Source organism: Cenococcum geophilum (assembly GCF_001692895.1).
Source record: "Cenococcum geophilum 1.58 unplaced genomic scaffold K441scaffold_15, whole genome shotgun sequence".
NCBI lineage: Eukaryota > Fungi > Ascomycota > Dothideomycetes > Gloniales > Gloniaceae > Cenococcum > Cenococcum geophilum.
The window spans coordinates 610894-634809 of record NW_027137573.1 but is presented as its reverse complement, the minus strand read 5'-3'; the positions used below and the strand labels follow the sequence as shown (position 1 = coordinate 634809).

The 23916-nt window shown below is 36.5% G+C and overlaps 2 protein-coding genes across 2 annotated transcripts; one reads left to right on the top strand and one right to left on the bottom strand.

The window, feature by feature from the left end:
- The first annotated feature begins 154 nt into the window (after positions 1 to 154).
- On the top strand, positions 155 to 1181 carry K441DRAFT_61461 (uncharacterized protein). The gene has a single exon (XM_067645692.1). It carries the CDS (start codon positions 530 to 532, stop codon positions 1082 to 1084), a length of 555 nt encoding a protein of 184 aa, XP_067505377.1. The 5' UTR covers positions 155 to 529; the 3' UTR covers positions 1085 to 1181.
- On the bottom strand, positions 1121 to 3738 carry K441DRAFT_657862 (HET-domain-containing protein). Its single transcript, XM_067648252.1, has one exon. It carries the CDS (start codon positions 3370 to 3372, stop codon positions 1279 to 1281), a length of 2094 nt encoding a protein of 697 aa, XP_067505376.1. The 5' UTR covers positions 3373 to 3738; the 3' UTR covers positions 1121 to 1278.
- Positions 3739 to 23916: the final 20178 nt, after the last annotated feature.

The following is a 23916-nucleotide window of genomic DNA, read 5'->3' as shown; positions in this document are numbered from 1 at the left end:
CCTCGCCCAAATACTAGATTCTCATAAGTGCCGCATAGTCCTTCATAACCCCTACCTCGCCCCTGTCATGAAGGAACACGTGGCGTGGCGTGGTCTCCAAGTAGGACCTATTCCCCTCGCATCAGAAGCACCCAAATTGTCATATGTCTTAAATGGCGTGGAGATTCCCGAGCCCTGTGGCGTTTCGCATAAATTTGATGGCGTAACATCCCTCCCCGCGTCACCGGACACCCCCTATAACCGGACAAACCACAGGTACTTTGCGGGAAAACAACCACACCAACGCAACACAGGCTTGAGTCGATAGCGCATATATATATAATTCATCTCTTGCTATTTCTTGATACCATCCTCTACTTTGTTACGACTTTACTTGGGATCCTACCATATATAAGGTGATTCCGTGTACTCCACACTTTTGGATCGAAAGCGCTGCAGAGCTTGTATACCCCAGAAAAACATACATAGAGCCTTGCAGGGCCTCTATGGGATATGCAAGCCTCTATTTAGCCCTCTAGCAAAGTCTCTTATGTGTTCAACCATGCGCGCGCGAATTAGAGCCATTGCATTGCATTGCGCTGCTGCAAGAAAGTACTTCCCCGCGGCGCTCACGATATTGGTAAGCCGTAGCACAGCCACAACCATGCTGACTCGTGAGCGAAACGTCATGTATCACCCTTGCTGTCCTGTCCTAACGCATCGAACTATACATACTCTCACGGATGACATGAGACGCGGTACAGCGTCTGTACAGAACTCAGGTAAAGTCAGAACAGGTTTCTCGAAGCTTCGATTAACAAGAGCCCGGATCTCGTTCGCTCGGCACGAGACAGGCGCTGTGCTCGACAGGCGCTGTGCTGCGACATGTGCGTCTGCTCGATCTCCCCACACTCTGCCTGCAACTGCAGCCTCAGCCTCAGCCTCAGCCTTGCCGGATCTCATTGTTCACGCAGCACAGCACAGCACAGCACGATGGCACTTGCAGCGAACGACATCTGCACATGAGGTGGCTTGCTTTCTCCAAGTTTCGATAGACGCCCACGTGCTGGCAACGTACGCCCGACCCAGCTTTGAATTTGGCTAGAAACCAGGAATTCACTCACTCTATAAGAGCAACTTATATGTGCTATAGAGAAGGGCCTTGAATTAAATGGATAAATGATATAGATGTATTTAACGCCACGCTTCTTTACGTTCTACAGCACCGCACAGTTCAAAGTCCATCAGGTCAGCGCATACCTTCTGTAACCACGCCATTACATGCTTTAAATCACAGACTTACACAAGGTAGAAACTTTGTTTTGGTCTTTGTCGAACAATTTCGCCATCCATGATCCCATCGCAATAGCACTCCCCAATGAACTGAAAACTCCCATCGCCACGGCCACGAACGACGTAAGGCAGTCTCGCCCCCATAAACACAACAATGATATCTCCAGGACGCATGCACGTCGGGCCCATGCCAACATAGCCCATATTAGTCATGAAAGGTCTCTTGTACTGCATCTCATGCATCCTCGATCGATACCCACCCCCTTTGTAGCAGTTCCTGTTGAATTCTGCGTCCCTCTGTTCTAATTCGCCAGGCGAAGTCGGCGTAGTTACTTCTTCAAAGCACTCCAGAAGAGCCATGCATGCTCGGTGCGCGTCCGCCCATTCGGATGTTGCCCGGCGTGGCTGCTCCATTCTGGCTTCCTGGATGTCTCCAATCGGAATGCGCCAATAGCCTTCGTGTCGTCGCGATATTGAAGCATATATAGGATTATTCTTCTGTGCTGACAGCAGGCACATCAGCCGAACCTGAGCAAGGACGTTGAGATATCCGTAATGATGGGTGATCGGTTCCACTTCTTTCTTGCGTTCCTTGCTAGCCTCATTGCCTTCCTCCGCAACCGCCTTGCTTTCGTTTACGTGCTTTTTACTTTCCTTTGCAGCATCCTTCTCAGTTGCACGTGTATTCTGTGGAGGCGCATCGCCATCCCATATCCCACCCAACTCTTGTACCTGATCAACCCAAAACCCTCCCAAACCTAGAACACGCTCGTCCTTAACCCACAGAATCTCCGGCGAACTCTTCCCAGATGCAGCAAAGTACGGTGTGTCGACATCACTTTGCTTGGCGAACGAACGTCGGATAGTTGATGTCCAGTCCGGAACCCACGTCGGCAGATTCCTACGCCTTGGTGGATATTTTGGGTATTGTGAGAGTGCCAGGATGTCGACATTGCCATCGGCGATAATCGCCTTGGTGGTGCGGGTATAGAGCACCTCGACGTGGTCCTTCAAGCTGTAGTCCGGTATGATATTGAGCTTCTTAGCATCATTCGCGAGGGCAAGCAATCCATAAATCGTGTCGCAAGGCTCAGTGGCTCTCATTCTATTATCCATGAAGAGCTTCTGCAGAAGACTGTACATGCTAGTTGCTGGCTTGAGACCTGCATTAATCTTTTTCCACTGTTGTCGCGACGAGAAGAAGGGCTGGCACGGATCGTCAACCTGTGATATGATTGCCATGGCAGATCTGGTCGCATCTGATGCCTGATGCAATATGTTCTCTGTGCTGGTGTCGAATACCTGGCGAGCAAGCAGTGCCTGCTCAGCCGTGATCCTTCTGTCGCCGCAGTTGAAGATGGCTACTTGCGCCAGACTGTACTCCTGTACAACCCACACGCGTGTGAACCAGGGTCTTTGGTGCCAGGCAATCATGCTGTACAGGAACTCCGCGTCGAACAGGGCCACGGCACGATGGCGAATGTTATCGTACTCGATCGTCTTGGGGTCAGTGGGGTTCACCTTGTGCCAGATATCGTGCAGCTTGGGGAAATTCTCCTTCGTGTAGTAGCCCATCATGCCCCAGTCCTCGGCCCATCGTCCAATCTGACTCCAAACGTCCATGAAGTGGTCGGATCCATCCTCGGCCTTGCCCAGCCACACAAGCACCTCGTGTGCTGCCCTGTAGATATCACTCATGTGGGCTACCTGCTCGCTCTTCTCCGCATTATTCTTTTGGTTGATACAAATCTGGTCGATCCAAATGACGAGAGGCTCGAATTCACCGCGGAGATGTAACATGGCTTCCTCCAATGAGGTTGTAATTTCGAATTCCTTGTCCGAGATGATGATTTTGCTTTTCTTCGCACCGTCGCCCCACGTATACGAGAGTGCCGTGAAGTGCGGACGCGACCTCAACGGAGCCCAGAAGAGTCGGCATTGCAGACGCTGCTCTGAATGGGCTTGGTCTTCTGTGCTTTTGGAGGGATACAGTTCGATCAGGCGGATAGCAAAGTCCTCTTCTGATGTTGCAGGTTTCCACGGCTCGTTTTCGTAGTATGAATAGGACAAAGCTTTCGAGTTCGGGCAGGATATTGGCATGGTCATTGGCCAGATAATCGTTTTCATGAATAATGTAGGTATAGACCGTCAGCTACACTGCCTTGTCGCGAAATTCCCGAACAAGAGCAATAGGAGCGAGCTGATAGAGGTCACGTTTGCAATCCGAGAATCAGACTGCGAGGCTGGAGGGAGCTGAGAGTTTTGGTGTTGGTGGCTTCATTATTTCCACCACATGGGCGGTGCCAAGACAAGGTTCCGCGGAGGAAACACGATGTTTCATTGCCGCTTGCTCGTCCACGAGTAGTGTTCTGAGCCAATACCGCAAATGAAAAGTCAAAGGACGATGGCCGGATCCAACTGCTATCCAGTAACCTATGGCAGTTGGTAGATGTTGAGGATGTGAAAAGACCTGAGCTGCAGTAGCTGTGCACTGGAAACATGTGGAACGTTGATCCCCCAACGTAAATTTTGACCCGAGTTTATAAGTAATAAGCTAATTAATTTTAGAGCTTTATTATATAGACTTTAATTAATATATATAGAGATAAGGTTTTCCAGGGGGAGACCCCCTAGGACCCCCCTATATAGAGCTTTTGTTTAATTTAGAAGTAGTAGTAAGATTAAGGCGCCTTAGTCACTGCTAGGTAAGGATATACTATAGTAACTAAGGCGCCCTACTTAAGCTGGGCTTAAGGATTATATTGGTCACGAATCTAGTATATATTTGGACTGCAGAGCTTTAATATAGAGCCATCTACGTAGGATCTAATATAGTAGATTATAATTCCAATTTAAAGCTTTATATACTAAATATTTTTAATACCTAATAACTAAATTGCCGCATAGCTGGAATTAAAGTAAGTCTACTACCCTAACTCGATTAAATACGCGTGTAGAAAGAGATATAACTATATATAGAGATGTCTAACATAATTAAGTAATCACGTCATTGCCTACCTAGTTCGGACGTACAATAACGCAATAGCTTGGCGATGACGTAATAGCTTAGCGCCGAGTAATAGGAGGGGGAAGGAGGGGGAGGAGATTGGGGGTGGCTTGGCTACTGCAAGAAGGTCGTAATATTAGTATAGTATTAAACTTTAAAAATTATGTCCTGGGAGCTTAATTAACAACCCCTATATAAAACATTAATAACGTTTAATTATAGAGCTTTAAACCGGTAGATCTTCTAGGAATGCCTATTATAAGCAGCTCCGAGTATAAAATCTAGAATATTTAGTAGTGGTATAAGTATAGGACGGGGGTATATATTTGCGTTCCTAAATATTATTATATAACGCAATTTTTAGGTAACAAAAACTACCGTTAATATTGCTTAACTAACACCTACTAGAGGTTCCTCCGTCCTTCCTATCTCCTTATTTAATGCTGTTTATATCGCTATATTAACCAATAGATCCCTTAGTAAAGATTAGGGAGGGGTATTAGAGCGCCTCTAGCTCTTATAAGGAAGAAGAAAGAAGAAAAGAGGAAGGTATAGAGGAGGGAGTATTTATAGACGGGAGGAGGCCTATAAACGGGAGATTAGGCAGCTATAATATAGANATTAANATTNCTTAACTAANACCTACCGGACGCCCCTCCGTCCTTTCTATCTCCTCTCTTACCTATCTCCTTGTTAGATGCTATCTATATCGCTACATCGACTAATAGATCCCTTAGTGGGGACTAGGGAGGAGTATTAAAGCACCTCTAGCTCTTATAAGGAAGAAGAAAAGAAAAAAGGAAGGTATAGAGGAGGGAGTATTTATAAATAGGAGGAGGCCTACGAACGGGAGATTAGGTAGCTATAATATAGATATTAATATTGCTTAACTAACACCTACTAGACGCCCCTCCGTCCTTCTTATCTCCTCTCTTACCTATCTCCTTGTTAGATGCTGTTTATATCGCTATATTAACTAATAGATCCCTTAGTAGGGACTAGGGAGGAGTATTAGAGTACCTTTAGCTCTTATAAGGAAGAAAAAAAGAAGAAAGGAAGGTATAGAGGAGGGAGTATTTATAGACGGGAGGAGGCCTATAAGTATAGGAGATTAGGCAGCTATAATATAGATATTAACGTTACTTAACTAATACCTACTAGACGCCCCTCCGTCCTTCCTATCTCCTTTCTTACTTATCTTGTTATTTAATGCTATTTATATTGCTATATTAACTAATAGATCCCTTAGTAGGGACTAGGGAGGGATATTAAAGCACCTCTAGCTCTTATAAGGAAGAAGAAAGAAAAAGAGAGGAAGGTAAGGAGGGAGTATTTATAGACGGGAGGAGGCCCTATAAGTATGTAATTTAGTAAGTACTAATAGTATAAGATTCTTATATAAAATAGGCTTAATTGCTTACCAAAATACAGGGTATCTCTGTTACTATAGTGGCTACTATAGTAGTAGAGACGCCTTAAATATTTAATGTAACTGACTACTAAGGCTATTAATAAGTAAAAGGTAGGCTACCAATATGGTGCGAATGATATAGTTATTAATATCGTTTATAGCCTATTTTTGCTTCTAGTATACGCGTAAATCGTCCTTATATTTGGCGTAGAGCTAGTTATAGGTAGTAAGCTAGTTTAGGTCTAGCTTTACTATTAATATAGCCGTAGGTAGTATATCCCTTAGTATAGGCCAACTTAGTAGTTCTAGCTTTAGAAGATTGTCTTTCTTCTTAGATAGGTTAATATACTGCTATACCTTATTAGTTTTAGCTGTGTTTTAGATAATAAAGAACTATTAAATCTAATTAGATAGCTTATTAAGGATAAGGTTGATTTTTAATTTAGTAAAGGTTGTTATTTTTAGAATTTAATAGGTTAGAAAGGGTTTAGGTTAGGGTTTAGCTAGCGTCTTAGCAGAACCTTATTTAGACGTTCCGAACTTTTAATTTAATTTATTAGTTTAGATTACCAAAATCTAAAATTTTATTACGGGGAGCGTGATTAATAACCCCTACTAACAGCTCTAACTACGTCTAATTTTTAATTTATAAATTGGTAGATTTATAGGTAATAGTTATTATAAGTAGCTCTAGGTGCAGTATATATAAAATCTTAACTATAGTGTAGAGAAGTTGTAGCTGCTAATATACCGTCCTAAGTATTCTTAGAGGTTACGTAACTTCTTATATAAGCGACATTTCCGCCCTTTAAAAAAAATTAAAAATTTTTAAAAATTAATTAATGCTATAGATAGCAGTAATATTAATCCGGTAGTACTGCTAATTCTCCTTATATACTATTATATGTATATCTAACAGCTCTAAAGGCGGTAAGAAGGTAGGACGGATAGGGAGGTTAAAATTTAGAAAATTAGATTTCGCGGTTAAGCTGTTTAAAAGTTAGGAAACTAAGATAAATACTATATTCTCCGCTTACCTCTAAGCTAGTATATAATTTCCTAATTAGGAAAAGTCGTTTATAAGTAGTTGCTACTACCTCCGTGTAAAATCTTCTTATTATACCTCTTTAGTCTTACTTATAGATAACTAAAATCGTTCTATATTAAACCTACGTTTAAATATAAGCCCTAAAAGCTTCTTAACTTATAAGATTGCTATATAGGTTAGCCTAGCTATTTTATCCTTTTCCTTAATATTTAGAACCACCTAATTAAGTATTAGGCCCTAGCTTTTATATACGGTAAGAGTAAAAGCTAAAGTAATTAGAAATTGACGCTATAAGTAAGAGCCTCTTATACCCTCCTACTTATAAAGCATAGAAAATATAGGGATAACTTTCTTACCATCCTGCTAAGTAAATAGGGTAGGTCTGTTATACCTATCTACTATAATTAGTAGTGACTGAGGCTAATCCTTTTTAATATCCACGTGTCCCATTTATATAACATCTTTAATTATACTAGTAGTACCGTTTACTAAGCCTAGTTCAATCTAGATATTCTATATTAGTATTACTTTCGCGCTAATATATAGGGCTAGATTCTCTATAGTATTGCACTAATTAGAAATGACTTTCCGTATACCTATCCCTTATAACGTCAAAATGGGTCCTCAGGTTATCGATAAGAACCAACCAATTAGATTAGCTAAATTCGGTACCCGTGCTCAGAAATATGGTGGTCCTAATTGGAGAGGATCGAATTTGGGCAACGGAGGGCTTAGGAGGAGCTATTTTCGCAGTCTTATTTGGAGGGACGTCGCATTAAGTCTTCTAAACAAGGTCTATATTAATTCTATCACGATTAGAAGGCATAGTGGTGGTGTAATTGATGATTGAATTCTATATAGATACACGCGTTGATTTGAAAACGGTGTTCCCGCACGGACCACCTACTCTAAGGACCCTAACGTTGCAAGGGATACTAGTATTAACTAACTTAATAGCTACTACTAGCTGTAAAAGGTCGCGAAGCTAAGTAGTGTTATACTTACCTATAGTAGTGCGTGTGCCATATAGCTGAATTATATTATTAAAGCCCGTAACCTTATTAGTGGATAGGCCCTACTTATACCTAGTTAAAAGAAGCTTCTAGGTTGATTTACTTATAGAATTACTATATAGCTTTATAAGGGCAGTCCTAAATATAGAGCTCTTAGCGTTATTACCGCCCTACTATATAACTTAATCTAGAATAGTAGTTCGGTTAATTGCCTTATAGGCTTCTTTTTTATAGCTAGCGAGCTCTAACAGCCTAGCGGGTAGATTGCTATATAAGGCCGCCTAATTTATAAGGGGAAGCTAATGGAAATCGCCTACTAGTAAGATGTTTAAGCCTCTAAAGTAGTTATTATTACGCATAAAATAGATTTAACGGAGGCCGTGATTAATCTAGGCTAGATATACTTGCCTAATTATAGATTTCTCATTAAGGACGAGATAGTGAATATCCTTAAAAGCTTATTATAGAGGTGTAAGACTAGTAGTAGGTAAGTCCTTAAACGGGCGATTTACTGGCAACCTTAATAGATTATATATAGTTCTGCCGTTAATATTAAAGGCAGCTACCCTAGTAGGGGCCGCTTAAGCTAATAGTATTGGCTTATTATTAGCCCTTACTATATTATAGAGTATAGTAGAAAGGACAGTAATAAGATATAATTTACCAGCTCCTACCTCTCTATTAACGTTAATCTGCAGTAGGGAGGGGCTAAGGCCTACTTAGATCTACCTGTAGTAATTAACTATAATATTATAGATATAACGCTGGCCTAGTTATAAGGAGGACGGAGTTACTATTTAGGATAGGCGGCTCTATAGTAGAGACTATAGTCGTACTTCCTACCAATAAGTCCTCTTATTAAGCTGTGGGTATATACCCTAATATATACTCTAGTCGTAGTTATAATTAAGCTCCCTATTACTAAGCCTATTAGGATTCTTAATTTTAACTTTATTAGTATTTTAAACGCGGGTATATAGGGCCTTAAAGGACTAGTATAGCTCTAAGTTATCTACGAAATCGCCCTTAAACTTATTAATATTATTAGCAGTTTCGCAACCTTCCTCTAGTTTCTAATTGTAGAAGTAGTTAAGTAGGTACTAATAAGAGTTAATATAAGCCTAATAGGAAGCCATATAATTAGGGGCCCTAAATCTATTAGTATAAGTAGCCACTTTCTTATACTCCCTTTACGGATAATAAAGAATAAGCTTTATATAGTAGAACTTAGGATACTATAGATAAAAAGGATCGCCTTTATATTGTGGAAAGTACGATATAACTTAAGGCCTTACTCTTAATTAATACTTATTGTTGGTATGCTTTAACAACGTGCAGAATATATATATCACAATGATATATACTATGCGGTATTGTAGATAGATGTTGTCTTTTCAATACAAAGAAGGGTGAGGAACTTAAGGTTCCTTACCACGCTAGCGCCGCAGTAACACGTGACGGCAACTTGCCTTACGTAACGGCAACTTGCCACACGTGGCGGCAATTTACCTCCTATTACAGTGCAATATATTCTAGCTACACTAGGAGTACTTTAGAAAATACAAAGGACTAATATTCTACAAGTGTGTAGTTCAAAAATCCATATATATACTTCTCTTTCTTTTCTTCCTTCCTCCCTTCCTTACCCTATACCTTTATATCAGTACTATTGTCAGTAGCACGTTCTACCCATTCTACTGTCTTCAACTCAATTCGGTTTGTGTTAATAAGTCGCTTAAGAGCTAATAACGGTTTGCTTTTAGTCATAGCGTCCGCAGAGTTACTATCTCTATCAATCCACTTAACTTTAGCTATTTCGCGTCTTTTATATAACTAACATAGGCACATAACATTAATTATAAGTCTCTTCTCCTATATAGTTCCTAGTTTAACAAGGCATTTATAAATCAACTTTAAATCGGTGCAAAGAATAAGCAGTAGGCTAATATTAAGTTATAATTCGACTGTAGTCTTAATTGCAGCGCTAATGTTAAAACTATAGGCCATAGTATATAATTCGGAGGCTAGTACACTTCTAGTGATTCTCTTACACTTAACTAAGGACTAGTAGACAATGTTCGCCTTATTTAATAAGTCTGCTAGTACTAGTATATACCCAATCTATAATAAGTGTCAGTATAACTCTCTTTATCAACGTGCACGAATATCACTTGTAGTGGTACGTATGCGGTGTTAAAGTTGGTAGTTAATTGTTGTCTAGAAGAAAGGGGTTGCTCTAAGGTTAGACAGTTAGTCTCGCTTTGTAGTCCCGTAACTACGTTACGTAATTAATGTTCCAACACTAAAGCAACTCTAAAAAGAAGGCTAATCTACACTCCAAAGTTAAGTCTTCTAGACTACTCGTAACGTATACGTAATAGCGACTTTCTACTAAATTCTGCCATATTACCAAATTCTGCCAAATTCTGCTAAATTCTACCGAACCTAACTTCATCCCTAGAATGGAAAATCGCTATTAGCTTGCTTAGTACTAGCGCTAACACTAAACTAAAGTTAAATCCGTTTGCTTAACCTACCCTACGGCCTATAATTTAACTTGATTTGTGTTAATAAGCTATAATAGTGCTGTATAGGGCTTACCCTTTATTATAGCGTTTATAGGGTTAGTATCTCTATTAATCTACTTAACTTTAGTAATCTGTCTTTATTTATAAGCTTAGCGAAGGCACATTATATTAATTATTAAGCGTTTCTCTTGCGTAGTTCCTAGTTAGATAAGATAGTTATATAAAGACTTTAAATTAGTATAGAGAATAAGTAGTAAGTTAACCTATAAGACCTTATCTAGCGTGGATTTAATTATAGCGCCTATATTAAAACCATACGCTATACCATATAACTCTAAGGCTAATACACTCCTAGTAACTCTTTTGCACTTAATTAAGGACTAGTAAACAATATTTACCTTATTTAAGGCGTCTGCTAGTATAAGTACGTAGCTAATTTACGAAGATAAGTCCTTATTATTGGCGAAGGAAGCGTCTATAAATACCAGGAGTTATAAGGTGTTAATATCTAGCTTAACAAACTTTAGGCCTCTATTTGCGTTCTTAATCTACCAGCTTAATTGCTTATTAAGACTCTTTATATTATCTTTAACTGGGTTAATTACCTAGGTAGCAAAGGATAGGTTAAATAAGGCCTTTGGCTAACAGACTAAGGCAATATAGGCTTCTCTAGCGCGTTAAGCAATATACTAGTTCTTTAGCGTAAGTAGGCTATATGTAACTCCTCTAGAGCTAGTGCTATCTACTAGCATAGTATTAACCACACTAAGGTTCTCACACTGGTGCTTTTACGTTAGTATAATACTCCTATTTTATATTAATTAAATAAGTCCTCCGTTAAACTTAATTGGTATATTAGTGGTTAATTACTCTTACTCCTTAGCCATAAATTTGGCCTTATATAGTTCGCTTTATTTAGCCTCTATAAAGGTATTATCTACGAGGAATAGTATATTATTAGTCTATAGGCCAACGATTCTAAAAGGCTTATTACTGTAGAGCAAGCAAGGGTCGTATATAGACTGGTCTATTTACAGCTAATTAATGTAGTATAAATAGTAGGTCTTAAACTAGTGGTTTCTAGCTTTAGGTACTCTATAAAGTGGTTTTATAACCTTTAAAACGGAGTCCGTATTAATTCCTAATTGTTTATTTAGCTTATATAGTAGTTATACGTAAAACTCGCGGTTTAGGTTCGTAGTAGACTAAATATAGGCTTATAAGATGTCTTAGAGGTAGAGTTATGTCTATAGTAGTATAGCAGCGATATAGAGAATTAGCCGCTAGCTAACCCGTTAAATTATTAGTAACTAAGTAAGGACTAGCTCTTTCTCTAAATTATTATAGGCCTATATGACAAGTCGTAATTTCTTAAAGGCTCTATTGGTTCCCTTATTCTTAATCTTATTAATAAACCATGAGTTAAAGAGTCTGACCCCCTTTAGCATATTGTGTAGCTTAATAATCTTAAAGACGCCTTTCTTAAGTAGGCCTATAACCTCCTTTTATTATAAAGCGCTAAATTAGGTGTTATTATCGTTCTATAAGTAAATAGCGATATTAGTAATATCTACAATATCACCCGTAAAAGCACCTGTATCTATTATAGCGTCTATAGTAGCCGTGTCTGCGACGGCTATAAGCAATAGGTATTTATGGGGGCGACCTCTACCTCGCTTTGGCAGTAGCTATAGTTTAGCTTTAGGTAACGATTAAGGTTTAGCTAGTAAAGGTACTAATTTAGCTAATTTAATAGGCTCTCGTAGTTTAACTGGGTCTTATAGGTCCAGTAAGTAAGGTTTTATAACTATAGAGCGGAAGGTTATAGGCCTATTTAGTAGCTTTACGGTGTAGGTCTTACCATTAACGGTAAGTAGCGTATGTGGCCTATCCCAATAACCACTCTAGCTAGTATTGCCTTCTCTCTAGACTAAGACAGGCGAACTAGGTAGGAGGCCGTAAATAGCGTTAGTTTATAGTCCGTTTTATATATTAAGAGCATTAGTAATCTGTTATTTAGCTCATAGCTTTTAGATTTCTACTATTGCTTTCTTAATGGCCGCAGCTTACTATATAACTAAAGGTAATAGCGCGTCCGATTTAACCATTTGGGGGTAGGCTCTAAAGACTAAAAGTGTAGGGATTAGGCCTTTTAGGCCAGCCGTATTATTAATAGCTTTAAAGGCCATTTATAGGGCTATCTCCTTGCTAATTTTAGGGATTTTAGTTGTAATGATTTGGTAGGCTTATTATAGCGGACTATAATAGCGCTCTACTATTCTAATAGAATTATATAATTCGACTAGAACTAACTTTATAGTTACTCCTATAGTAGCAGCGTAGTGCTTAAACTCCTTACTAGTAAAGTTCTTTTTAGTATCTATAGTAATTAGGTCTAGTGGTCCTAAGTAGCTATTAATTTAGCACATCTATAGAATGTCCTAAGTGTGCTTAGCGCTAATATCTCATAGCCATCTGCTAGCTTAAAATTAAGTTACTTTATTAACTACGTGTAATAAGGGGGAGCCGCTAATATATATAATATCGACAATAATATTATAATTAAAATTAATATTGTCTTATAGGGTGAAGCGAAATCTACCTAGAGATCTGCTATACTTCTAGCAATAGTAGTAGAGTTTAGTTAGCTCTTTAATAGTGGATCTATTAGTATTATAGCCGTGGCCAGCCTTATTAAGAAGCTTTTATAGTCTATTAACTAACGGGTGACTAAATCAACGGTATAGACGTCGTAGTTCCACATTAGTTAAGTAGCAAGGGTTTATATTAAAAGACTTAACTAAATAGAACTGTAAGGAGAAGCTCTATAAGAGAAATGGGTAGCCAAATTATCTAACTACTGGCACCCTTTTAGTGCGAGTAATAATAACGTTTTTTAGGTTATCGTATTTAATATAAAGTCTATCTATATCTACTAAGCAAAGTAGGAAAGGGGTATCTGCTTTAACGATATGGAATTATACTTTGCCTATAGGGCTGTTAATATCTATAGTTCTAATAGACGTAGATACTCCAATTCTAAATTAGATAGTTACTTAACCCTTAGTTAACGTGTTAAGACTTATAGACTTATCTACGGCCTATAAAGCTTAAAATTAGCCGTAGCTAGCTATAAACTTACGCGAAGCACCTATATTAATTATAATTCTTATAAAGACCGTTAAGGTGTATTATAACGCTATAGTTATAGCCATACTATAGGCAAATAGGTCGGTCTCCATATAAGGTTTTATAGTAGACTCTATAGTAAGTTCTAAAGCCGTAAGTAAGTATATATAAGCCTTATTGGCTAGCTTTACGCTTATAGAGGTTACTTTCTCCGTGGTAAGTATTTTAAAGGTAGTAATATAGGCAGAACTATTATTAGGTTCTCCGGCATTGTTCCTAAAGTTATTAGCATCTTTAGCGTCTTATATATAGGCTTTAAAGTCTAAATTATTATCTTTATCTTTTTCGCAAGCAGTAACGTATTGCTTAAAATAGTTATTAAAGTTACCCTTATTACGGCCCTTAATATTAGTAAAGTGTCTCTTATAATTGTCTCTGGACCAATTACGCTCCTCCTTTATATATTTCTATAAATGGCAGTCCTCCTTCTTATAGACGTAGTACTTAGCCTTTAGTCTGCCGTTAGTTCTATAGGGGCAATTACTGCTATAGCGGTTAGTGTTTCGGTCTTAATTCTGGTTATTTTGGTAGTAGCGTTAATCTATAAAAAAAGCTTAGTAAGACGATCTTATTAAGGCCTATAGGGGGTGTTCTTTTTCCTACGTAATAATAGAGGATTATAGTTTACTAATTAACTAAGAGAGGTCTTCTAAAGGGTTAGAGATAGTAATACGGCATACTAGTACTCCCTAGTAAGCAGTAACTAGCTTATTTATAAGAATACAGTTTATATAGAAGTCTAGGTGTAGTCTATAACGTTATTTTAGTAGCTTATCTATAAGCAGTTAGAAGTTCTAATAGATTAACTTATTAGGGTTCTCGTCCATAACTCCTTAAAGGGTTATGCTATTTTACTCCGTAAGGTTCTTATAGTAGTATTCTGGCCCTTTAAAGAACTGTTATATATAGTTATAGGCTTCCGTAAAAGGTCTTAACTTAAGGTTACTATTATAGTAGTGGTCCTAAGTAAGCCCTTTTAGTATACTAGGGAATGCTACTATATAGCCTTCTAGTGGCAAGCTAGATCTCTTACAGATGTTATAAAAGATAGTTAACTTAAAGTTAAAGCTATTACTAACTCTATTGTACTTTTGGTTATCTATATAGATCTTTATAATTATAGCCACCTCTTTACTATATCTAGGCCCTTGCCTAGGTCCTTACTCCATACTAGGTATAACTAGTTTAGGTAGTATATATATAGGTAGCTATTGCGGCTGCTATAGTTACTGCAACTATAGCAATTAGTTAATAAGAGTATGGATTTAGTTATAATTAGAGGATTAAGGACTGGGAGGGGTAGTAGGGGTAGTAGAGGTAGCGATTAGAGTAGCTGGCGGTATAGCAATTGGAGTAGCTGATGGTATAGTAATCGGAGTAGTTGGCAGTATAGTAGTTGGAATAGCTAGTAGAAGAGCTAGTAATGCTTATATAGCTAGTAAGGGACTATAAAAAGGTATTAACGCTAGTAGAGCTATAGTAAGCTTGTCTAAGGTTAAATTAAGTTAGTCTTATAGAGCTATAGTAATTATTGGCTTAATATTATTAAGGGCTAGACTAATCTCTTTATCTATCCATTTATGAAACTCTTCTTCTTAAAGGAGGTTGAATAGTGCTTCTAAGATTAAATATCTGTTATTATACTTTCCGATATACACTCCTCTCTTAAGTAAATAGATGCATAACTTTACTCTTATATTGGTTCGCATGCGTTTAAAATCCTTAGTAGTAAAACCTTTAAATTCCTCCTTAAATACTGTCTATAGTGTGTAGTCTGTAAAGTTCTCCTATATATATACGTAGACCTTTATTACTACATAGTCTCCTAGCTTATCTTTAGAAGCTGTAGCAGTAGTAATTCTATTATTATACTTTAATATCTTTTCTTACCACTCTATTGTAGTGTAAAGCAATATGCGTTTAGGTAGAGGTTATAAAGGTTTAAGGTTTGAGATTGAGATTTAAGATTTAAGGTTAAGGTTAAGGTTAAGGGTTAAGGTTAAGGTTAAGGTTAAGGTTGAGGTTAAGGGTAGTGTGTATGTTCTCTATAGCCGTCGGGCCTGTAAAGTGTTTTTAGCAAGATTGCTATTCTCTTAGTGATCTATTATATTAGCTATAAAGCTAGTATAAATTCTCTTAAGCTTAAGGGAGGTCGTAATCTTCTCTAAGTAAAGATATAATTCTCTAGGCGATCTAACGCGTTAGCAGTTAAGTTAATACGTAGTCTTAAGCTTTAAGGGTAATATAGCTTTCTCCTTTAATAAAATAGATAAGAACTAGGCGATTGTAAACTGTTTCTAGTACTACTTTTTAAGCGCTAGCTATTGCGTATTTCCTAATCTATATATCTATTAATTAGTGTTAGTATAACTCTCTTTATTAACGTGCACGAATATTACTTATAGTGGTACGTATGCGGTGTTAAAGTTGGTAGTTGATTGTTGTCTAGAAGAAAGGGGTTGCTCCAAGGTCAGATAGTTAGTCTTACTTCGTAGTCCCGTGACTACGTCACGTGATTAATGTTCCGACAATAAGAGATCCTTATTATTTATAAATAAGGAATTAGTAAATATAAGTAGTTATAATATCTCTATATTAAGTTTAACAAAGTTTAAACCTCTTATTAGGTTCTTAATTTGCCACTAAATCCTCTTATTAAATAGTTTTACGTCTTTTTCGTCAGGGTTAATCACCTAGGCAGCGTAAGATAAATTAAAAAAAGCTTTAGGCTGGCATACAGACGCAATATAAGCTCCTCTTACTCGTTAGGCGATGTATTAGTCCTTAAGTATAAATACTATACAAATAGTACCTCTGGAACTAGTTATTATAATAGCTTCCTTAATATTAATAAGGGTTAAGTTCTAGTATTAGCGCTTCTACGTAAGCGTAATTATATAATCCTATTATTGGATAATGCCTCCGTTAAACTTAATTGGGTGTTCCGGCGTAAGTTATTCGCGTTTCTTAGTTAGGAACTTAGCTTTCTTAATCTTCTCTTATTCTAAAGCTGTAAAGGCTAAGTTAGCTAGTAGAAGGGTGTCATTAGTCTATAAACTAACTATTCCGAAATTTATGGGGTTGTTAAGGTAGAGTAAGTAGGGGTTATAAGTAGATTGGCTTATATTTAGTTCTTTAATATAGTAGTTATAGTAAGTCTTAAACTAATAATTGCCTACCTTAGGAATGCTATATAAAGGTCTAACAACCTTTAGAATTATGCCTTATAAGACTCCAAGTGCCGTACTAAGTTTAAGAGGTGCCCTAATATAGAAGTCTTAATTTAGTCTTATAGCTAATTATATATAGGCCTATAAAATATCTCGTAAGTAAAAATATATGCCATTATTCTAAGTTATGGCCGTAATATAGAGAATAAGGCGTTAGCTAACTCGTTAAATTATAAGTGATTAGGTTAATACGAGGTCTTTTTCTAAGTCATTATATGCCTATATAACTAGTCTTAACTTCTTAAAGGCTTTATTAGAACCGGGGTTCTTAATCTTATTAATAAATCTAAAGTTAAATACTCTATTGCTTTATAGTATATCTTTAGGGTTAACCAGTTTAAAAACTCCTTTCTTAAGTAATCCCTTAATTTCCTTCTGGCGTAATACTATAAACTAATTAGGGTTTATAGGTTAATTATTATCCTCATCCTATAGATAGATTAAGATATTTGTGGTATTAGTTTTAACTAGGTGCTTATATAGTCTACCTCTGCCGCGCTTAATAGGTTAAGGTTCAGTCTTAGTTTAAGGTAAGGGTAGTTCATTTTCATTATCTTCTAGCTGCGTATCCTCTATAGTTTTAAGGTCTACCAAATATAGTTTCACTACCGTGCTGCGGAAGTTAGTAGGTCTATAGGGAAGTTATATAGTACAAGTCTCGTTTTTAATACTAAGTAGGTTAAATAGACTAGACTAGTGGCCAGGTTAGCCTATAGGTCCTTCTCTCTATACCAGTATAGGTAAGTTAAGTAGTAAGTTATAAATTACGGTTATTTTAGGTCCATTACGCATGTTAAGAGCATCTACTACTTAGCGTTCAGCTCTAAGCTTCTTAACTTCCTCTATAGCCTTTTTAAGAGCTACTACTCGTTATATAATTATGGGATTGGGTGCGCCAGATTCCACTATATATAGGTAAGCTCCGAATACTAGTAAGGTAGGTATAAGACCGTTAGGGCCTATGGAATTGTTAATTGCTTTAAAAGCCATTTATAGGGCCATGTCCTTACTAATATCTGGTAGTTCTATAGTAATAATATAGTATATATAACGGAGGGGGCTATAATAGCGTTCTACTATTCCAACTAAATTATAGGCTTTAACAGGAACACTTCTTATAACTATTCCAAATATTATAGCGTATTATTTAAATTCCTTACTTATAAAATTCTTACCTGCATTATATATAATAATATTAGGAGGTCCTAGGTATATATTAATCCAGCACATTCGTAATACATCCCATATATACTTAGCGCTAATATTTTACAGCTATCTACCAGCTTAAAATCGTGTTCCTTTATCAACAATATATAAAAGGGGTGCGCCCTTAATATACATAATATCAACCACGATTAAATAGTTAAAATCGATATCATCATATAAGGTAAATCTAAATCTACTAGGCAACTTTCTATGTTTTTAATAATGGTGGCAGTAGCATATAAGATAATCTAAGGTCTTGCTGTTAACATCATACCCTAAGCATTTAAGTATTTATACAAGACGCTTAGCTAAAGGGTGGCCAAAACAGCAATGCAGTCGCTTTAATTCTACGTTGGTAAGGTAGCAGGGGTTTTATTTAAATAACTCAGTTAAATAAGTACACAGGGATATGTTCTAGAGTAGAAAAGGGTGGCCAAAGCAATATACGACGGGTACTTCGCTCTAAGGGGTAATTAGCATATTTTTCAGGTTGTTATAATATACTTATAGGTAATCCATGTTTACTAAGCAAAGTAAAAATAGGGTGTTGACCTTAACAATATAAAACTCGATTATACTAATTAGGGTAATTACTTTAGCTAATCTAATTAATGAGGTTAATCTAATACTAAACTATACGTTAACCATACCTTATATAGTGGTATTAAGTTATATATTAGTATCGAGTCTCTAAAATGCCAAGAATTGGCCATATCCTGCTATAGATCGTTTAGATGCTCCTATATTAATCATTATACCTATAAACTTATCTATAGTATAGCGGGACGTAGATATAGTTACATTATAGGTAAAGGGGTCCTAGTTAGACATAAGAGGTACTATATTATCTATAGTTGTAACCAAATAGCCAAAGGCTTTATCAGCTAGGGTGGCGGCTATAGAAATCACTTTCTGCTGTTCCACTTAGCCAAGGGAGGTATAGTAGTAATCAATATTCAGTTGTAAGTTCTTTTTAGTTACCTTATAACTTATATCAATAGTTAGTACTTAAAAAGCTTCCTTAAGCTCTTCTTCTAAGTCGGTATTATTATCCTTATAATCCATAATATATTAGTTAAGTCGTTTCTTAAATCGGTCGTTAAATTTACTAAACCTGTCTCTATTAGCAGTTCTAAACTTAGCTTTAGACTCTTTTTACTCCTCCTTAGTATGTCTCTATAAGCAACATCCTTCCCTATTACATACGAAGTAACGTAGTTTCTTTCGGTTGCGGTTGTACGGAGGGTTGTTGCGGTTACTACGGTTATAGTTATTATCTCTTTTATAGAACCGTCGGTCTATAAAAAAGGCTTATATCTTCTCCGTATACTCTTTCTTATATACTATAATAGACGATTAAAGTTTATTAATAAGGGCTCTAAGGTTATCTAGTAGGTTAGAGACTGCATATCTATATACTAGTATTCCCTAGTAAGAAGTAACAATTTTATTATAAAGGAAGTCTATAGTTTATAAGGTAGGTCTAAGGCCATACTATAGTTAATAAAGTCTATAGATTAACAATTAGAGACATTCACTTATTAACTTGTCTATATTTCCTACTATTACTATTATAAATATAATAGTATTCCACTCGTCTAGGTTCTTACATTAAAATCCTAGTCCTTTAAAGAAATTCTAAAGGTGCTTATAAGCTTTAGTAAATAGTAAGCGGGACAGTTAGTTTATATAGAAGTGGTCTAAAGCTAGTCCTTTTAGCATAGTAGGGAATGCCTTAAGGTAGGCTTCTTAGGGTACATCCACTCAATTGCAGATATCGTAAAATATTATTAATTTATAGTTAAGGCTTTCGTTTATACTACCGTATTTCTACTCCTCTATATATATCTTAGCTGCATTTACAATTTCCTTACTATAGCCGGTTATAGTAATAGGGCGGTTCTCCTCATCTATAGATTATACGTGGAGTTACTATATTATTATTACGGGTTAAGGCATAGCAGATAGTATTAAAGTGAATATAGTCGTAGATTAAGGTATAATAGATAGTGTAAAGGTAGAGGTAGTTAGTATACCGGTTAGTTAGGTTGCGGTAGCTTTAGCTTATTATTACTCCTCTAAGGTACCCTCTATTATATATACCTTAATCAATCTTAATAGCGTCGGTCCATACTTATTATTAGCTAATTTAATCATCTCTTTACTCTATTTAGTTTGGTCTTCTTCTTATGCTATATTATATAAAGACTAAGGGAGTGTTTTATTTCGTTTATAGTTAACATTAACCTATACTCCTCTAATATTTAGGCAGTTATATAGTTGCTAAAGCCAGTATAAGGGGATTTGCGTAAAGATATCAACCGTAAAGTCCTTAAAATCTCCCTAGAACGATTCCTAGAGTATTAAGTCTAGCTAGTTGTATATCTCTGTATATAGGTACATCTTACATTATAGGTAGTTGGTTAGGTCGTCCTTAAAGGCTTCCGTTAAGTTAATTCCATCTTCCTATTTAGCTACTTCTTCCTCCCAGTCTTTCTCTATTCCTAACATCTTGTATCTTATATATTATTTAGGTAGATAAGGGTGTTCGTAGGGTAAAGGTAGGGGAGCGGTTAAGGAGGCGGTTAAGGAGGTTCGAAGGGGCGGTTAAGTAAGATAAGGTGTTTTGCGCAGTGGTCCTCTAAAATAGATAGAACAAGATATTTAGAAGTCGTTGTGGATACCAGATAAGTACTTCTAGGTAGTTTCTCTTCTTCTCTTTAACTAAAATAGGCTAATACGAAAGGTGGATAAGTATAACTATCTTCCAATCTGCTGCAAGGTAAATAGTATAACTATCTTCTAAGCTATCTACGTGTTTCCTAATCTGTGCGCGCTTACTAATTAGTATTAATATGCTTTAACAACGTATAGAATATATATATTACAATAATATATACTATGCGGTGTTATAGATAGATGTTATCTTTTCAATACAAAGAAGGGTAAGGAACTTAAGGTTCCTCATTACACTAGTGCCGCGGTAACACGTGACGGCAACTTACCTCACGTAACGGCAACTTGCCACACGTGGCGGCAATTTGCCTCCTATTGCAGTGCAATATATTCTAGCTACACTTATAAATAAAGTAATTAAAATAGAGTAGAAAATTAAGGAAAGTAATATCCTCTACCCTATCTAGGCGGCGCTTATATTTCTTATAGTTAGACAGTCCGCACCCTTTTAGTTGCCCACTATTAAGCTTATATATAGCGCTTTAATTATCCTCTTAGTAGTAGTTTAAAGTTACTATATTCCTAGAGCCTTTATAAAGGGAAATATTAAGAAGTAAATAGTATACCTCCTACGCTAACTAATTGCGTTTAGTAATAAGCTTATTTATAAACCTTACTATTACTAAACTAAAGGTATAAAGGCTGTTGGCGTACGGCTGTACTAATTAAAGTAGCTCCTAGTAGGAAGTTAACTTCTTCTCTTCCTTGCTATAATATTTGCCTATATAGTTAACTATTACTAATACGCTTATAGCGGGTGACGTATTAATATTCGCCATCCATGCTAATATTATAGCTGCATTATAACTATTAAAAAGCTTATTATTACGCTATAGATAGAACGTCTAGTAATATGGATTTTAATCCTTTAATATAGCGGCCTTATTATAAAGAGAGCGTGGAAAATAGAAGCGGCACTTCTTTACTCCAGTGGAGCCTTTCTTTAATCTTAAGCAGTAAGATTTGGTGTAATTACGGTGCCGTTAAAATCGATTAAGGTAGGTAGTAAGAAGCTTACTACTGTTAAGCTGTTCTTTATAGCTAAGAGTAGAAGGATATTAGAAATTGGGAGGCCTAAATTAATTAGGATTTATTATAGATATAAAAGTAGCCTAGTACTTAGTAAAAGCCGCCCTTAATTTACTAGCTAACGGATCTGGCCTTAGGGCTGTTAAACTCTATAAGAAGCTATATATATAGCCGCTACCTTATACCTGCCACTTATATTAGAACTAAAAGTTAGTATTATTAAATAGACCTATAAGCACGTGCTTCTTAAATAGATTAAAGTGGTAATATAGCTAGTAAGCAGTAATATACGGATTATTGTTAAGATTTTAAGAAGTAATCTAGTAGCGCTAAGCCTTATTAGTAGCCTTATATTTATTAAATAGAGGTATATAAGAGTATAGATTATACTAATATAGATTAGTAGCGCTAAGTGTAAAGAATAGAGACCCGCTCTTAATATTCTTAGTATAAGCCGTAAGCTTATTTCTTTTCTGCCTTTAATAAGGTCTAGTGCCCTTAAGGTTCTATATATACTATATAATCTTATTTAGTAACTAGCTACCCCTATTACTATTTATAAGATTACTAAGCTTATTTAAAGATAGACTATTCTTATTTAATCGGCTATAAAGGAAGTAGGTAGCGTTAAGGGCTTACTCTTTTATAATCCGATTAAATACGTAGTAGCGAAATAAGGGGTGGCGGCTAAATTAACCGTCCTAATACTTAAGCATATGCTTGGTGTATACAGCTAGGGTAACCGTACGGCTTTATAGTATATTAAAATCGGCTTTACTATAAGGAAATAGAGTAGGAAAGGCGCCGCGTATAATAAAACTAGTTAATCGCTTAGAGAGAGGTATCTGTCGCATAGTAGGAACCTCTAAGCCCGCTTATAGGTCTTATTAGTGTTAAACCTCGCAACCTAAAAGCTCTAATTTATTAAGGTTAGGCACTAGATTAGGAACTAAAATATCTAGCATATTATTATTAAATTCGCCGTTTAGTGTATTACTGCCAAGCTCGGTAGGCAGAAGATTAATAATAGGAGGACGTTATATAGAAGCAGTAGGGTAAGCCATTAGGCCACTAGAATTAGAATCTAACTTATTAATATAAGGTAGCTAATCTAATATAGAGCTATTTTTAGGTAAGCTAGTAAGCTAGGTGCTATATATTTTAACGTTATAATAATTAGGATAATTAACCTTTAGAAAGTAAAGCCATTATACTATAGCAAAGCGCCTTATAGTATACCGTTTAGTAAACTGCCGACTTAAGTATTTACCACCCTCTACTACTATAGGCCTTACGACTAATATATTAAGTTTAGAAGGTAGCTATAGTAGCTACCTTTAAGTCTTTAGTATGTTTTAGCCAAAGTAGTAAACGTGGCTAGTATAGCGATATTACTAGCTGTATATACGCATAACTTATAATAAACGTATACGCGCGCAATTAGAAGCTCCTCTACCGCGGTAAGTATAGGTAGGAAGCCAGGAATAGGCCCCGGATTAAGCCCGTTACTTTTACTAAATAGGAAAAAAAAGTTAGATCTTTAAGGCTATCGGCGTCCTTAATATAGGCTTTATATATACCTATATTATTACCCTCTATAGCTAGGCCTATTTAGAACCACTACTCCTTATAATAACTACACGTCTCTATACATTTAGCCTATAGTATACTCCTAAACTTCTTAATTCGCTCCTAATTAATAGCCGAAATAGGTAGTAGTATAGCCGTAGTTAGAGCTTGCCGCGAGGGAGCTTGCTATAAGGGAGCTTGCTATAAGGGAGCTTACCATAAGGGAGCTTGCCGTAAAGAAGGTAGTATTAGTAGTAGAGTAGGTATTAGAGGTAGAGTAGGTATTAGAGGTAGAGTGTAACGGAACCTTATAGTAAGAACTATAATAGGTCCTGTTATTAGGCTAGGTGTGTAGGTAATATAAGTTAAAGTTAACAACGTAATAATAACTAGTAGAGTAGTTGCCTAATAGATTAACTCTAATTATATTCTAAGAATTACTATAAGGAAGGAACTATCTAGGTAGGGATTAAGGGTCCTTAAATACACAACCGTACTCTTATAAAATCCTTCTTATACGTAATATACGTCTTATATATAAGGTACATAAGTTCCTTTTATTCCTCTCGTTTAATATATAGCATATTATATAACCTTAACTACTATTCCTTATTATATGGTTCTACCGGTTCCATCCTAGACCGTGCCTAAATTAACTAACTAGCTTCTTCCGACTCT

Bases quoted from the DNA above. Each gene is read 5' to 3' on its own strand.
- K441DRAFT_61461 (XM_067645692.1), top strand. From the start codon at position 530: ATGTGTTCAACCATGCGCGCGCGAATTAGAGCCATTGCATTGCATTGC.
- K441DRAFT_657862 (XM_067648252.1), bottom strand. From the start codon at position 3,372: ATGCCAATATCCTGCCCGAACTCGAAAGCTTTGTCCTATTCATACTAC.